The sequence below is a fragment of the Nyctereutes procyonoides genome, unplaced genomic scaffold, assembly GCF_905146905.1.
Source record: "Nyctereutes procyonoides isolate TBG_1078 unplaced genomic scaffold, NYPRO_anot_genome, whole genome shotgun sequence".
NCBI classification, from domain to species: domain Eukaryota; kingdom Metazoa; phylum Chordata; class Mammalia; order Carnivora; family Canidae; genus Nyctereutes; species Nyctereutes procyonoides.
In genome coordinates, this window is record NW_026575159.1 from 22,502,242 (window position 1) to 22,518,437 (window position 16,196).

Sequence of the window (16,196 nt, forward strand, 5' to 3'; positions counted from 1 at the left end):
TTTGAAAAAGTCTGAAATATCTCAAGAAAAGTAAGCTTCTTTAACCAGAGCAAGAACAGATGGGACTACCAGGGTCTTGGGTCCCAGGTAGTTTCTTCCCATTTTCTGACTGACTCAAACTATAGTGAAGGAAGGAGAAATATAAATGCATGAACTGAATTCACATAGTAATGAAGGCTGACACTGAAATAATCCATTGTCACAGCACATGTAGAAATTTCAAACGATGCCCTCGACTCTTGTTCTCAACAGTGAGAACACGGCAATAATGGAGATGTTGAAAGTAGGAGACTGGGTAAATAAATCCTGGCGCGAATAAATGATGGACATTCTATGGAGCTGTTGGAAATGGGGTCGTGGATACCACTGAGGGATTCTGCAGATCCGCTGAGGGGCAGTCACTAACCATGGGAGAGGCTCTAGGCTCCTAACCTCATCTCAACCACAGTAACTATGCTTTAAGAGGCTGTATGCTTCCAACTAAGCAAAGGTCTGAGGCTACAGGGCTTTACAAAACCAGAAAACATTTTCAAAATATATAAATAAATGAAAAATCAGATTATAAAATAGCACTATAGTATGAAACCAATGTGGTTAAAGAAGTTACGGAAATAAACACACGTACAAAAAAAGATTTATAATAAGGAAAAGGTTAGAAGATACAGATAGCTCTATCTCAACACATACACAGTGGATTTGTAAGGCTACTGTGATTTTTATTTCAGTGTTTTTTTCCCTGTATGTTCTAAGCTTTTCAACCATGAACTGGTATTTTTGTATTTAGAATATTATAAAGAAATACGACACAGAAACACAAGAGGGCGATATAATCAACCAGCAGTCGATTTCTCATTTAACTTGTTATTTGACTTATTAATACAACATAGAAGCCAGGGGGTAGGTATAAAAATAAAACTAATGAATTAGGAAGTGAATTTGTCAGGAAAAATGACAGCTTCTCTGCAACACTAGAATTCTGTGTCTCTGTCCAGAATGACCATCCTTCCCTTACCAAGTCTGGTCTTCCAACCACTGGGTGTTTGCATCACCCAGAACTTGTTAGAAATGAAATCTCAATTCGAATTAATCAGACACTCTGAAGGGGCACCCAACAACCACGCTGAAAAGAGCTTTTTAGGCATGATGGCACCACTGCTTCACACTAAGGGCTGTCCAAAGTAGAAGGAAAACCAAAGTTCTTTTAGAGAAGGTAAGATCTACAGTCAAAATATGGAAATCAGTTGTCCAAGGTCTAAGGCATAATTACCATGAAAACAGAATGGAGGTGCAGTCTAAGGTGTAATCACCACAGGAAATACACAGGAGTGACTGCTCTGGGTGTAGGGGAGGAAAACCTATAGCAAAGGAGGGCTCAAATTATACCACTATGCTACAGGCATCAGGAACTGCCAAGACTGAATTAAAGCAAAAAATACAGTTCTACTGGAAGTTTCACGGAGAAAAATGGGTAGGTGTGAGAGTATCGAGGAATATGGGAATTCCTTAATGTAAAATAATGCAATTATATTTTGCCTAATTCAATTTGAGCAAATGAAAGGTTAGATCTCCTACATCAAGAATGAAAATGAAAGCACTATTATCCCTTGCATTATGTGCAGCATCTGATTCCATTTGAGGATAATTATAAGAAAAGGGGGAGTAGCTAAGACTTTTAAGCCCAAGATAAATGGGAAAGCAAAAGGAAGAAAGGCCCAGGCAGCTAGGCCTTTGCTGAAAAAAAAGACATTCCGACCCTAAGGATTTCTCTATTGTGCTTGAAACGATCGATTGGTTCACCATCAACTTTCAGACCCTTAATTTCATTTCCATGCATGTCATCTGCAATTTGCTATGGTTAAACTAGAACAAAACCATACTGTAGGTGACATCAAATTCCATTTTCCTTGCCTTCACCGAACATCTTTATCACACACTGTATGTTTGACAACAATAAACTTTTACTTAGCACCTTCCTAACACACTGAAAAATATAAAATAAGTGAGTGCAAGCACTCAGGCCTCACCACATGTCATAACAGGAGGACACAGCAATGCTTCATTGTAAGACGCTGTCTTCATTTAACCAAGTTGTGAGAGCAGGGAAGCACAGAAGGGCTGCTCCCTTTGACTGGACCGCCCTACTCTGTCTGCTTGCTCCGTATCTGGTGCTACATTTGATCCTCACTGAAAATGCTTCAATTAGCAATAATCGTACCTCAGATAAACCTCATTGGCTATGATACTGTCATGTGCAAAGCTTGATCCTCATTGAAAATACCAATCCAAATAATTTGCTTCAATGGTGGCTGTAATATTCACCACCAGTTGATATATTTCTAGGCCAGCCTTGCAGAGAAAGAATCTTTTTTTGGATATTATGCCTGTGATGCCGACTGCTGCCAGGAACACACACACACACACACACACACACACACACACACACACACTTTCTTTATTTGCAGGCAGCAAAAAATAGGAAGTGTGCAACACCTGGGCACATCCCCATGTTCATCTTTTCCTATAAAATGAAGTACTGCTTTAGTGTAAACTATTAAAATATAGTCTGTGTAAACAGTCTCTTAAACAGAAAGTGACAGCTAAGATCAGCACAGCGCTCAGAACAGGGTGGATATTTAGTAAACGCTGGCTAAGTCAAGACAATTTAGAAAGTCTTTACTTAAAAAAAAAAAACACAATGAAACAACAAAACACAACAGGGGCACATGGGCAGCTCAGATGGTTGAGCCAATTCTTGATTTTGGCTCAGGTCATGATCCTGGGGTCTAGAGAATGAGCCCCACCCTCAGGCTCTGAGCAAGAGCAAGCAGGAGTCTGCTTCAGATTCTCTCTCCTGTTCCTACCCCCACTCATGCTCTCTCTAAATAAATAAAATCTTTTAAAACGAGCAAAAACAAAACAAAACAACAAAACCCCTGAAATATAGACTTTTACCTCATTCTCTAAATATCAAATGTATCAACCAATGCTTAATGCTCTTTAATGCTTCTAGTTAAGGAAAAGCCCATCTGCAAGCCTAAGAGAACAGTTTTATAAACATCTATTAACTATTTATGGTTTAGTTCAAGGTGTCTCTTCTGGGAAGCCTTTCTTGATACTCTTATTTTCTAGGTGAATAAATGAGTGAGTAACTGAATAAATGATTGGGACCCAGCTTGAGAAATGGTGGAACAGAAACGTGAACTCAGGTTTATCTGACTTCAGAGTCGTGCCTTTCTGTTAGCCCTCAGAACTTTCAATGGCTTAACACAGCTGGGCAACCAGTCAATAAAAGGGCCTATTCATATCTAGCAGAAGATGTAAGCTACTAGTTCAAGGCTGGATCAGCCTGTTTCTTCATGGTTCACCTAAAGGTACCAAAAGGCACCAAAGGACATAATCTGAAAGAAGCAAAGTGTAAAGAAGCAACCACCTTAAATAATCAGAAATTACATATTGAAATGTAAACAAGAAATAAATTCCAGAAGAGCAGATATAAAATGGGATAGAATTAAAACAAACACAACACATGAAAGGGGATCACCTGACTCAGAAAACATCTAAATCAGCATGCCTCAAAGGGGTTCCATGGGAAGTTAATGTTTCTTATACAGGAATATCTGTGGTCAAATAGGTTAAAAAAAATGGAACTGGACAGGTCTCTTTGATAATAGGAGGTCTCCAAGCCTTTAATTCACAAAAGGGCACTCCAAATTCCCAAGAGCAATATGTAGTACTTTTCAATCCGGAACAATTACCAAAAAAGGTGGCATGGAGTTAGAATTTCAGGGAAAAACTCAGAGGGAAAGGCACCTCAGATTCTGATATTCGTGTTCCCAGGCAGAGGGAGCCAGATGCACTAGGCCTAGCACAGCCACCACGCACGGCTGCATAAGGTGTACGTAGCTTGAAACGTCCACCTGACTTGTATATGCCACCAGCCACGCTCCGCTCACTAATCTGTGTCCCTGGTGCTGACATCAGCCCAGAAGAAGGTGCCTTAGCTGGGTGGCGGTACCTGCCCAAAACTCTGGGTCTGGAGTGAGTCATCTCATCCAAAAGCTACGGGAAGCGGAGGTGAGGAGAAACTCAGAGGCAACATTCTGCAGAGGAATCTAAATCCAGTTCAAGAGAGAACAGGTAATCTCTGCCAGGTGGACGGAATGGCAGGATCAAGGTAAGAGGTGAGGCCTAGGATGGGAAATGGGCAACAAGGAAGGGTGGCAGCGATCAAAGGTGTGTGAGGCTGAGTTTGGTGGAATTCTCTGAACAAAGGAAAATATCTGCATTTGCTTTTCACAATGGCCTCCAGATTTGGGCCTGGAAAAGGAGCTCTGGGAGCTTCTGGGACCAAGATCATGAGCACAGAAGACTGGTAGTTATCTCAAAACAGCGTCTGCCTTACTCCTACAACATCTGGACCACAGTCTCCCTTGCTGTCCTTTAAATCAATACTTTTTACTTAAATAAATTAAAAGTGAACCTTCTATTAGGCCCATAAAAGGATGCCCACATTCTTGAGTCAGTCGAGTGCACGGGCTCTGGAGTAGATCACCTCGGTCTGAATGCTAGCTGCGATGCCTACCCTAGTCCTCTGTGCCTCTGTTTTCTCTACTGGTTGATAAGGGTAAGTGTGGCTGCTACCCGGTAGGGCTGCTGTCAGGAGCAATGAGGCTGACACAGACACCATCACCAAATACTGTTTGCTCCCTTCTGTTTCCTGTCCCCTGCCAGGGGGGCTGAGAACACAGTTTAAGGGGGTGAACTAGTATGGGGAAAGCGGTGTTGGGCCTTCACATGATTCTGTAGTCGCTCTTGTGCCATGGCACACCCTGTGGTCACGGGGCAGCCTCCAGGTACCTCGGTCTCTGCATGACTGCAGCGGGGGGAGAAGACCCCTCTCGGCAGACATGGACCTGAGGAGGAAAGACCCCCTGACCATGTGGAGCCACATCCTAGCCACATAAAGTGCTTAATTAACACAGTGCCTGGAGTACAGTAAGCACGCTCTAAATACGCTATTATTATTATTATTTATATACATAACATTTAACTATAGGAATAAGGAAAACTTTATCAGCCTGAAAGTCCCTGAGGGTGAGACCAGCTCAATCTTTGAGATACTGATACGCAAATGTTAGGGACATCCCAGGCATTCCCCATCTGAGTGCCCATCTGAGGCTTCCTCCTCCAGGTTCAGTCCTCTCCCAGGGCTAAGGAAACCTTCTCTAACAAGTGACCAGTTTCTTTCTCCTTCCCCCCCATTTCCTTCTCCCTTCTTTTCATTCCTTTCTCATAGAACCACAGCTCTAAAACCTAATTCTCTGCTCCCATCGAGATGCTGTTCTGAGTCCGTTTCAAGTGGATGACACCCGACAACCACAAACACATACATTTTAAATGAAAAATGTTATTCATTGCATACAAAAGTTACAAGATGGAAATTCAATCCTTTTTTTTTTTTAAGATTTTATTTATTTATTCATGAGAGACACAGAGGGAGAGGCAGAGACACAGGCAGAAGAAGAAGCAGGCTCTCTGCAGAGAATCTGATGCGGGATGCGATCCCAGGACCTTGGGATCACAACCTGAACCAAAGGCAGATACTCAACCACTGAGCCGAGCCACCCAGTCGCCCCTCAATTCTTATCTGAGCTTCCTATTGACATTGTTTATAATGTTAATCCTTAAAAAGAAAAAAAAAATTCAAAAGAAAAATAAACCATTTTTAAGTTGGGCATAGGGATACCATAGGATTTCTGTATATTGGATGTATTTATGACAAGATACACCTGTACTAATGAATGTAAAGTTCAAATTCTATACTGGGAATCGATTATAGCTTAGTTATACAATGAAATATACTATGTAGTCTGTTACAGTGATTTTGAAATTTTATTTGTATAGTCCTAGAGAGCTAACAGGCTTTAAATAAAGTTTGCAAAGCATGCATATAAGTTTTATTTATTAAAAAAAACTTTATTTAAAGATTTAGAGTGAGAGCATGTGCATGAGTGGGGAGAGGGAGAGGAAAAGGAAAGAGAGAGAGAGAGAGAGAGAGAGAGAGAGAGAGAGAGAATCTCAAGCAGATTCCCCGAAATGTGGGGCTGGAACTCATGACCCCCAGACTATGACCTGACCCCAAACCAAGAATTGGATGCTTAACTGACTGAGCCACCCAGGTGCCCCAAGTTTGTTTTTTCTAAAACTCATTTGGCAGCAAAACCTGATCTAATCTGAATTCACGTGGTAGTAAACTGGCCTGAATTGAGGTGAGACTCTTCAGAGTCTTCATCTCACTTCAGGTAAATATTCACAAGTTTTGTTGCAGAAAACAGATTGTGTTTAATTATGAGGAACTGCCCGAAATGTCACAGGGGGTCAGAGGAGGGATGTTATACAATATATGGCATGTACACCCTGCCACCACTCTAGAATCTGTAAAATTCTGAATTTTATCAGTTTTTCTGTGTATAAATCTATAAAACAGTATATTCCAAAGGACAGTATATTATTAGTATTAACAGAAGCCAGGATTATACAATCATTTTTATTTTATTGAAATTTTTCCATATTTCTCACAATTTTATAAGTAAACACGTACAACTTTTTATAAGAGAAGAGGAAAAGAAAACCTCCCACTTATCCACGTGGATAGACCTCATTTCATGAAAGGTCTCACAATATCCACTACCAGTGAAGCATGTCAGGACAGGAAGGGAACGTCTGGCAGATCAAATGCTAAACCTTTCCAATTATGATTACCATTCTGCAAAAAGATAAGGTTGTTAGGACGTATTCTATAATCCAGGGGCTGCCAATTGCCTGTTGAATATACTCATGCTCTCTACATTTTTCAGTATTTCAAAGGTGACTTGAGACATAATTTGTTAGCTATAAATTCAGATCCAACCTGCATGTTTCTTAGCTATTCTCATCTGAGGGGGAAGCAGAAAAGAAAAATTAAAAATAAATCCTTAACTTGACCACATACCCTGCAGTCAGACATTGCAAACAGGAAATGCTATGCAGCTGGAGAAATCTTTCCTTTGCTTCAACAGCTCTGTAGTAATAACTGCCCTCTAACTGTTAAAGGTGACTGAGGCTCTTATGCAAGCTCCAGAATTATCCAAAGGCTCAGGGAAGAGAAGGCATGGATAGTCCTGGCTGGACCACAATCCTTCTAGGCACCTCCTTTTAAAAGAGGTCTTACATATATTTTCTACAACTGCTGCTACCCTGGGGGTCTTGGGGTATGGTTCAAATAGTTTTCCTTACCCACTGAGAATCTATTTCAATCTACCACTTATTCCTTTCCCAACCCATTTTGTGCTTTGGTAATTAAGCGGATGCAATCCTCTGTTGAGTCCTTAATTTCTTTCTCTAGATCACAGGGAATGATGGCCTGATGCTGGCAGGAGAGCCAACCTAGCACTATTTAGTAAGCAATAACTTTACTGCTTTCTTTGCAATGACTTAAAAATGAAAAAAAAAAGACTGAATATGATTTTGGTTCTGTGTATTTAACCAAATGAATAACAAAAAATACTTAGAAACAACTAAAACTCTAAAAGATCACCCTTTCTTTTCTTTTTTCCCCTTTTTAACAAGGAAGCTGCATTGTAAAGAAAATCTTTATCATTAACACGTTAACTACTAAATGACATTAAAAATAGAAGGAATGGAAGGTACAAAGGCATGGAAACAAGAAATGGTCTGGAATCCAGAAACAAGTAATGTGTTATGTCTGGATCTGGCTCTGACTACGAAGGCATCTTTCACTAGAGGAAGGATGAATTCATAGAGACTGGTCAATCAACTAAAGAAATATTTCTAATCATTAAAAAAAAAAAGCTACTATCTACTAAGCATATACTGTGAGCCAAATGCTAGGATAGGCACTTCGCATAAAAGCCTGTACACTTAAAAGCTGGCCACACATGTATTAAAATCATCAACAAAATCGATCATGTCCATATTTCTCTGGCTTCTCGCCACTAAGAGGCAGCATTCCCTAGCTGTATTCACATGTGACAAAGGCTGGCTTCAATGTTTAGGGAACAGTGACCCAAAAAGGACTTTATTCGTTTGTTTTGTTTATTTATTTATTTATTTTCACAAAAAGGACTTTAACTACAGAGAGCAACTGAAAACACAGAGAAAGAGTGGTTTAGAAAACCTACTGAAGTGCAAAGGAAGTGGGATTACAGATCTGAGGGCACAGCAGAGAAGTGAGGTCTTGGGTTTTGCAGGGCACATTTGTTTTACGTTGGAATTTCCATATAACAACAGCTTTTATCATTCAAGATAAAATGTCTCTCTCTCTGACTAGAATTGGACGATTTATATACTTTTACATAAACTTTCCATTTTGGAAAGTTTACAAACTCACAAAAAGTCGCAAGAAGAGGGCAGAGAGGTCCCTTGTGTCCTCACCCAGCTTTCCCCTAGGGCAATATCTTATACTTTACAAAGTCAACAGCTTCCACAGGACATTTTCCAAACCCAGGAAGCAACACTGGTATGAAATGATCAACTAAGCTACAGACCTGACTTGAATTTCACCAGCTTTGCATGCACTCATTTTGTGGTACGCTTGTATGTGGTTCTGCGACATTTTATCACATACATAGGTCGGGATAACCACATCACCACCAAGTTAAGAGAATTCTTCTATCAACACAAAGGAACTCCCTCAGGCTACCCGTTTATATAATCTTACCCCAGACCCCTCCTACAACCTCTAATCAGAAAAATATACAAATGGTGATGTTATCTTTTTTTTTAAGATTTCATTTATTTATTCATGATAGAGAAGAAAGAAAGAAAGAAAGAAAGAAAGAAAGAAGAAAAGAAAGAAAGAAAGAAAGAAAAAGAAAGAAAGAAAGAAAGAGGCAGAGACACAGGCAGAGGGAGAAACAGGCTCCATTCAGGGAGCTCAATGTGGGACTTGAACCAGGGTCTCCAGATCACACCCTGGACCGAAGGCAGCGCTAAACCACTGGGCCACCGGGGCTGCCCAATGGCAATGTTATCTTGATGAAAGTCATCCTTTTATGGAATTTGTTATTTTCATTTTAAGGTGTCAAAAGCACACAGGAAGCAAAAGACACAAGACCTTTATGCACATATATGGGTTGTCCTACTGGACAGTAAGTCCTGGGTCCTCCCTCTGCCCTAGTACTGGGGCTGCCGTCAAGTAGATGTCCCAGCTCTGGCTCTCACCACAGGGGCGGAATGACATTGCCATGGGACAGGGGCTGAACTGCTCAGGATGATGAACCCATTACAGGGGGTTCTTCAGAAAGTTACATCCTCTCAAGTTTCAAAATCTGTAATTCGTCCCAACTAGGGGAAGTGCAAATGCTCTAATGCCAACACTAAGTGAAAACTAAAGTTCCTTACAACATATGATTTCATCTATTTGGAGTGGGGGAAGGTATAGAATAGTGGAATAGAAAGATAAACCCCAAATATCAATGACTGGTTATCTCTGGGAAGGAGGAATATAAAAAAGACACTGCAATTTTCTCTTTGGATTCTAAATTTTTCCCATCAGGCAAGTGTTCTTTTTATAATAAGAAAAATAAATACATAAATAAAGTTCTCCTGCAGTGGCTATTAATGTCCCAGCAGTATTAATATTAATGGAGTCTGTTAATATGGTAACAGCCCACTGTGTGTGACTCAAGGTCTCTGCAGCTTACACAATTTCTCAATGTGTGTGGAATGATGATCTTCACACAAGCACAGCATAAGGAAGGTATTTTTCTCATTCTCCCAATGAGGACATTCATGTCTGTAAGTTAGGTCACATTAATCCGCTCAAAGCCAGGGCCAGAATCACAGCAAAGCCTTTTATTTTTTTTTTTTTTTTTTTTTTTTAGCCTTTGATTTCTTATGCCAGTGGGCTTTAAGAGGGTGGTCCATAGGCCCCTAGGGTGCCCCAAGGTCAGAAGTACTTTCATAATAATACTAAGAGATTTTATCTGACTTTTCCACCATTAGATATTAGCACTGACAGGACGAAAGTAATGGAGGTGAAATCACTGGTGTTCTGATATGAACCAAGGCACTGCTTGACACCAACCTACGTCATTGTATTCTCATGGTCTCGCTCTTGCAGGTGGAAAAAAAAAGAGGCTATTTTCATTTAAAAATGTCCATGATGAAATGGTAAAAATTACTGACTTGTTTACATATCAATCCCTGAGTATATCTTTCTGTTTGATATAATAGGAAGTATGCACAAAGCACTCTCGGGCACACCAAAATATGATGATTATCTTGAGAAAAAGCACTTAGGGCAATATTTTCAGTTGCAAGCTAAAATAGCTAATTTTGTTGGTCAGCTTTTTTCCCCTCCCTTTGTCTTTTTTTAGGGAGAGAAAGAGGAAGAAAGTGAAATAGTATATGTAAGTGGGGGCAGGGGGGAGAAGGAGAATCTCATGCAGGCTCTGTGGTTAGTGTAGAGCCTGACCTTAGGATCCTAAGATCATAACCTAAGCCAAAACCAAGAGTCAGATTCTTAACAGACTGAGCCCCCCACTCCTTGTCTGTCAGCTTTCTAAGGGGACACTATTTTTTTCCTTGAAAGAATGACTGACAAACTGGTACTGAGATGCAGGAATCTGGCAAATATTTTCTCAAAAATGAATAAAGTGAGCCTATCACACATAGGGTTTCAGATTCACATTGCTGTAAAGAAACTAACTATAAAGAAATTAACACTTGTCAAGTTTCGACACAGTATCAAAGAACAGTGATAATCACCTGAATTCTTAAAATACTCCTCTCTCTTCTCAATATATAGACTTGTGTGAGGCTGTATTTTTTTGTCTACCTCAACCAAACTGCTTATTGCAACAAAAAGAATTAAGTGACTTTAACATACCTCAATTTTAAATTATAATACACTAATTATAGATAGAAATGGTCCACATTAACAAGAACTCTTCAGTTCCCTTGATCATTTTTTTTAAGATTTTATATATTCATTTATTCATGAGAGAGAGAGAGAGAGAGAGAGAGAGAGAGAGAGAGCAGGCATAGACACAGGCCGAGGGATAAGCAGGATCCATGCAGGGAGCCCGACGCGGGACTTGATCCCGGGTCTCCAGGATCCAGCCCTGGGCTGAAGGTGGTGCTAAACCAGGGCTGCCTGCCCTTGATCATTTTGAAGATTGGGGTCCTAAGACCATAAGTTTGTGAACCACTGGCTAATACTCTCTCTTTTTCCAATCTATTATAACTCACTGATGAGGGAAATGAAAGGGAAAAAATAGACAAGCCAGAATTCTGCAAGCTAAACACAAGCAGGGGTTGATGGCAACTCGTATAGGTTCTAGTTAAGCCAGGTGAACAATTAGCATCCACAATCTACAAAGACAATGCTGTTGCTCTGTAACTGCTGGGGGGCAGCATCGCTGAACCAGTGCAGGTCAAGGAACCTGAACTCAAGCCCCCACTCTACTATTTCCCAGGCATATTATTTTTTTGAGATTTGATGCACTTATCTGCAGAATGTGATAGGACTATCCATACCTGCCATTCCCTGGGGAGCTGCCATGAAGATTGAAGAAGACGTAATAATAAAATAATTACAAATAATATATAATTATAAATAACATAAAAGTTCGTATTTGTTAAGCAAATTCCACATACCATGTACTGTGTTTGGAGACTGAATCCTGTGATCTCACTGAAGTCCCAATGCTACCAGGTAACAGGTGAGGAAACTAGCACTGGAGTTCAACCATTCGCCTGAGGCTGTAAGGGGACCTGCGCTTCCAGTCTCAGGGAGATCCAACTTCCACCCACCAGTTGGAAGTGGGACGAGGAAATACAGCCTCAGCCCTGTCTGACATTGATGCCAACATCTGTGCAGCACTTGGGAGTTTTCACAGAACTTCCCACCCGATCATCCTACCTTCTACAATCACTGAAAGATAGGAAACAAAAACAAACTTTCTACATGGTGATGAGATCGCTATCATCACTGACTTAGTGGGTCATATTTCTCAGGACCAACCCTTTACATAGTCCTCAACATGACACACTCGCAATATGAGTTACTTACAAGCAACACGATGGATGTTTTTCTCTTTCTACAGTTAGTCGAAAGTAGGAAGCGAGACCTGACCCCCAAACCTACCTTTTCCTTCTCTATTTTAAGTAATGTTTCAATAAAAACTAAAGAAATAATCATCATATGGACTATCTTAGTTAGAAAAATGACATTTTCTCATATGTACCACAGACCCTGGAACACAACAGACATTTGGTATTTGCTGGTTAGATTGAGGATACCATTTAGAAAGTCTAAAAATAGCCAAGCACCTTCTTCCATCTTACTGTCTAAATTCCAACTATATCCACTATTGCTTCATGTTTCCAGACCCCACTATCTTAAGAGAACAGGATTTTCAGGAATCTCCTGGGAAATACTGAGAGCTTTGACAAGCTCTGGGATGCTTCCCCCCAACTCCTCATCTGCAGACTGGAGGTACTGCAAGCTGACCTGGAAGCCTCTCCCTCCTGAGCCTTCTGCTCTAAGGCCTGGCCCCATCCTCGTGTCTGCTCTGCTCTCTTCTTTCCTGGCAGAACATGAAAACGGAGGCAGCAAGCTATTGAAACTGTTGTCAGGTTTAAACTCCTGGGACTGGCTTTTTATTCAATCAGAATAGTGTTCCCTTAGTAACCAACTCTAGTACAGGAAGATTCTTCTACCTGTTTCCTCATCAGGAATGCCACCACGATCTTCAAAGGGAAAAATGTTTTTGTTTTTAATTAAATGAATTGGGCCTTCTAGCAATTTCTATTTGATTATTCTTAGACTTCTAACCCTTAAAGGAGAGGATACAGGGAAAGAAGGTCTGCAGCTTGGATATGTCTAGGGGACCACCTAGATCAGCATTTCTAGTTAAAGAAACACAACTACCAAGGCGACAGCCACCAAGGTAGAGTGACAGAGGCAGTATAATAGAGTAGGGTGGTAGAGACAATGGACTCAGAGACAGAATGTTCGAGTACACATCTGCTTACTAACAGTGTATCTGAACAAGTTAAATAATAATGTGCCTTAATTTTTTTCATCTGGATTGAAGGTATATTGTTGTAAGATGCTGAATAAGAAATCTATACATGCACGTTGCCAGTTCCATCCAAGTGTTCAATAAACATCAGTGGTTTCTGTATGGTGAAAAGCAAATATATTACTAGGTAAAAGCAAATACAATGAATGCTGCCTGAGTGACCATTGCCTCGTGGGGCCAACACACATTGGGGGAAGGGGCCTACAGTGGAGGGAAGTGTAGGAATGGACTGGTCCAGGAAACGTGCAAGTGATGAATCTCGACTGAAGCCAAATACATTTGGTGTCCTGGGAACTAAAGGTAAGCAAGATATCCCTGTGAAAACACCTACTTTGGGGGAAAACAGAACTTCCTCCCTGAGCAAGTCTGTTACCAGTTATTACCCAAGTGAATAGTCAGAGTCCTGTTTCACTTCCTTTCTTCCCACCACACAGCCTTTGAGCAATGCCATCAGCAGAAAGACAGACAGTACTCAGAGGAAGGAGAGTGAGGACCCTCTTCTGAATATAAGAAATTTAAATACTCTAAGGTTTACAGGGATATCATGGATTTGTCACATAAACCCCAAAGTGTAGGAACATGTTGATCCTAACTTCAAAAGTACCCCTTCTGAAGTTTTTGAAAATGAGACCTGTTTCTATTCTCTGCCTTTACTTTAGGATTAGCTATCACCGTATGAGATTAATTCAATGGCATAAACCACAAATTAGAATTAAATCATCAGGAAAAAAGACATACCCAAGTATTTATCTAGTATGATAGGAAAAAAAAAAGAATATTCTGATTGGTCGAATTTCCAGGTTAACACATTACAGAAAGGTCATTTTCATTTTTCCAATTCTGTGTACTCGTCTGTAAGCTAGCCATCTGTATCACACCGATGTAACAAGATTCTCTTATAAGGCCACAGGAGCCTATCAGTGAGTAACTGACCCAGGGCCAAGACATCTTGAGTTTGGGTTCTTAAAGGATGCAAAGTGTCATACTGAGGGACTGGGGGAGAGGAAGAATCAGCTTCTGTTCTTCAGGAAGGAGATGAAGAAAAGTATGGTATAGTTTTTCATTGACACCGTTCAACCTCCCTGTACTTCTAACACTTGGGGCTTTGGAGAAAAGAGACTTGATTAATTGAATGCACAAGGAAGTGTGGGTGGTAGCACTATCCAGAATGAACCTTCTCAGTGTGCACAGGGTGTGAATGCAGGTATCCAGACACTAGTACCTGCCAAATAGATTTTCCCACCCCAAATGCTGTATCTGCTTTCTGGGGTCAGCACCTCTTATGTCCCAGATTTTTAGGGATTCTTCTTGTCATCAACTTCTGTAACCATGGATTCCCCAAATCTCAAAATCTTTTCCTTGGCAGGGGGTTGAAAGTATATGAAAACGGGGGAGGTTTATTACTTCTAAAGCAGGGACCAAAATGCATGCTTGTCTTTCGTACAAGTGAGGCATAACACTGAAATGTGTATCTCCAGTGTATGTCTGACATCGTCACATTTTACTAATTAAAAAGCAAAAGTTACTAAAAGCCATCCAAAACAAAACCCAAACCAAAACAATGGTAGAGTGAGGAAGAGAATTCAGGTTAACCACTTTCTCTGATTCAATAAATCTAACCTGCTATCAACTGGATCTAGGAATTTTACAATTTTTTTTTTTATTTTAATTTTTTAATTTTTTTTATACGTGACTCCATACCTGAGACTTTTTTTTTTTATTTTTTAATTTTAATTGTTTTTAACCCCCAGGATGGAGGGTTAGGAAAAAGATTATTAGACTGTTCCCTTTATCTTCTTATTGTACTTTGGTCAGGCTGTAATTTTAAGAAACTTATGCCATGGCTTACCAGATTTTTCAGCAGCGTGGACAGTTCCTTTGTAAGAGTAGAAAATTTGACAAAAGCGGTGCCCAGATCTGGGTTGTCTCGACTTAAAAAATTACTTCCAAACTTGTCAAGAACTTGTGCATAGTTTTCTTCATTTTGTACGTGATCTAAAGAAGAAGGAGAGAGGAGTCTGAGCTATTATTTGCTACAATGACAAGTTACTTTGAACTCTGATTGATCACAAGAAACTTAAAAGGAAAGCAAAGAGAAACTGCATCAATTATTCATTGACCATGTCCAGGGGTGGTCAGCGAGGCACTGAATGTCTTCACTCTGTTAAAGGTGGTTTCACCTTGGCCTTCTATTACATTCATTCAGTTCACTTATATCCCAGTTAATCCATGGACCCCCACAGGTGAGGGGTAAATTACCATCACATTTTTAAAAATTGTATTTATTCATGAGAGGCAGAGAGAGAGAAAGAGGCAGAGACAGCAGAGAGAGAAGCAGGCTCCATGCAGGAAGCCTGATGTGGGACTCGATCCCGGGTCTCCAGGATCACATCCTGGGCTGAAGGCGGCGCTAAACCACTGAGCCACCTGGGCTGCCCATCACATTTTAAAGCACACGTATTTCCATTAAGAAACTACGATTATCAGGGAACAAGGAGAAAATTCTCCATAAAAAAGTCAATCTTGGGTGCCTGGGTGGCTCAGTTAGTGAAGCGTCTGCCTTCAGCTCAGGTCATGATCTCGAAGGGTTCTGAGATCAAGCCCCAAGTTGGGCTTCCCGCTCAATGGGGAGTTTGTTTCTTCTCCTCTCTCTGCCTCTCCCTCAACTTGCTCACACACACACACACACACACACACACACACACACACACACACACGTGTATGCTCACTCTCTCTCACAAATAAATAAAATCTTTAAAAGAAAAGGATAGGGCGGGGGTGGGGTGGGGGTGACTGGGTGACGGGCACTGAGGGGAGCACCTGATGGGATGAGCACTGGGTGTTATTCTATATGTTGGCAAATTGGACACCAATAAAAAATAAATTTATAAAAAAGAAAAGAAAAAAAAAGAAAAGGATCAATCTTAGGGGATGCTTGGGTGGCTCAGTTGGCTGAGCGTCCAACTCTTGATTTTGACTCAGGTGTGATCTCATGGTCATGCTCTATATGGACTCTGCTTGAGATTCTCTCTCCGTCTCCCTCCCACTCACTCTAAGAATAAATAAAATCTTAAAAAGAAAGAAAGAAAAAAAATCTACCTTGAA

At 40.6% G+C, this 16,196-nt stretch overlaps 1 protein-coding gene across 3 annotated transcripts in view; it reads right to left on the minus strand.

The window, feature by feature from the left end:
* ASAP1 (ArfGAP with SH3 domain, ankyrin repeat and PH domain 1) overlaps positions 1-16,196 on the minus strand; it is a 355,221-nt gene that overhangs the window by 114,399 nt on the left and 224,626 nt on the right. For all 3 annotated transcript variants that reach the window (XR_008662965.1, XM_055313975.1, XM_055313974.1), the window contains exon 5: positions 14,941-15,086. Coding sequence is in view for 2 of the 3 variants with exons in the window: in XM_055313975.1 (XP_055169950.1) it covers positions 14,941-15,086 (146 nt within the window). In the remaining variant the exon portion in view is untranslated. The remainder of the gene's footprint in view (positions 1-14,940; positions 15,087-16,196) is intronic.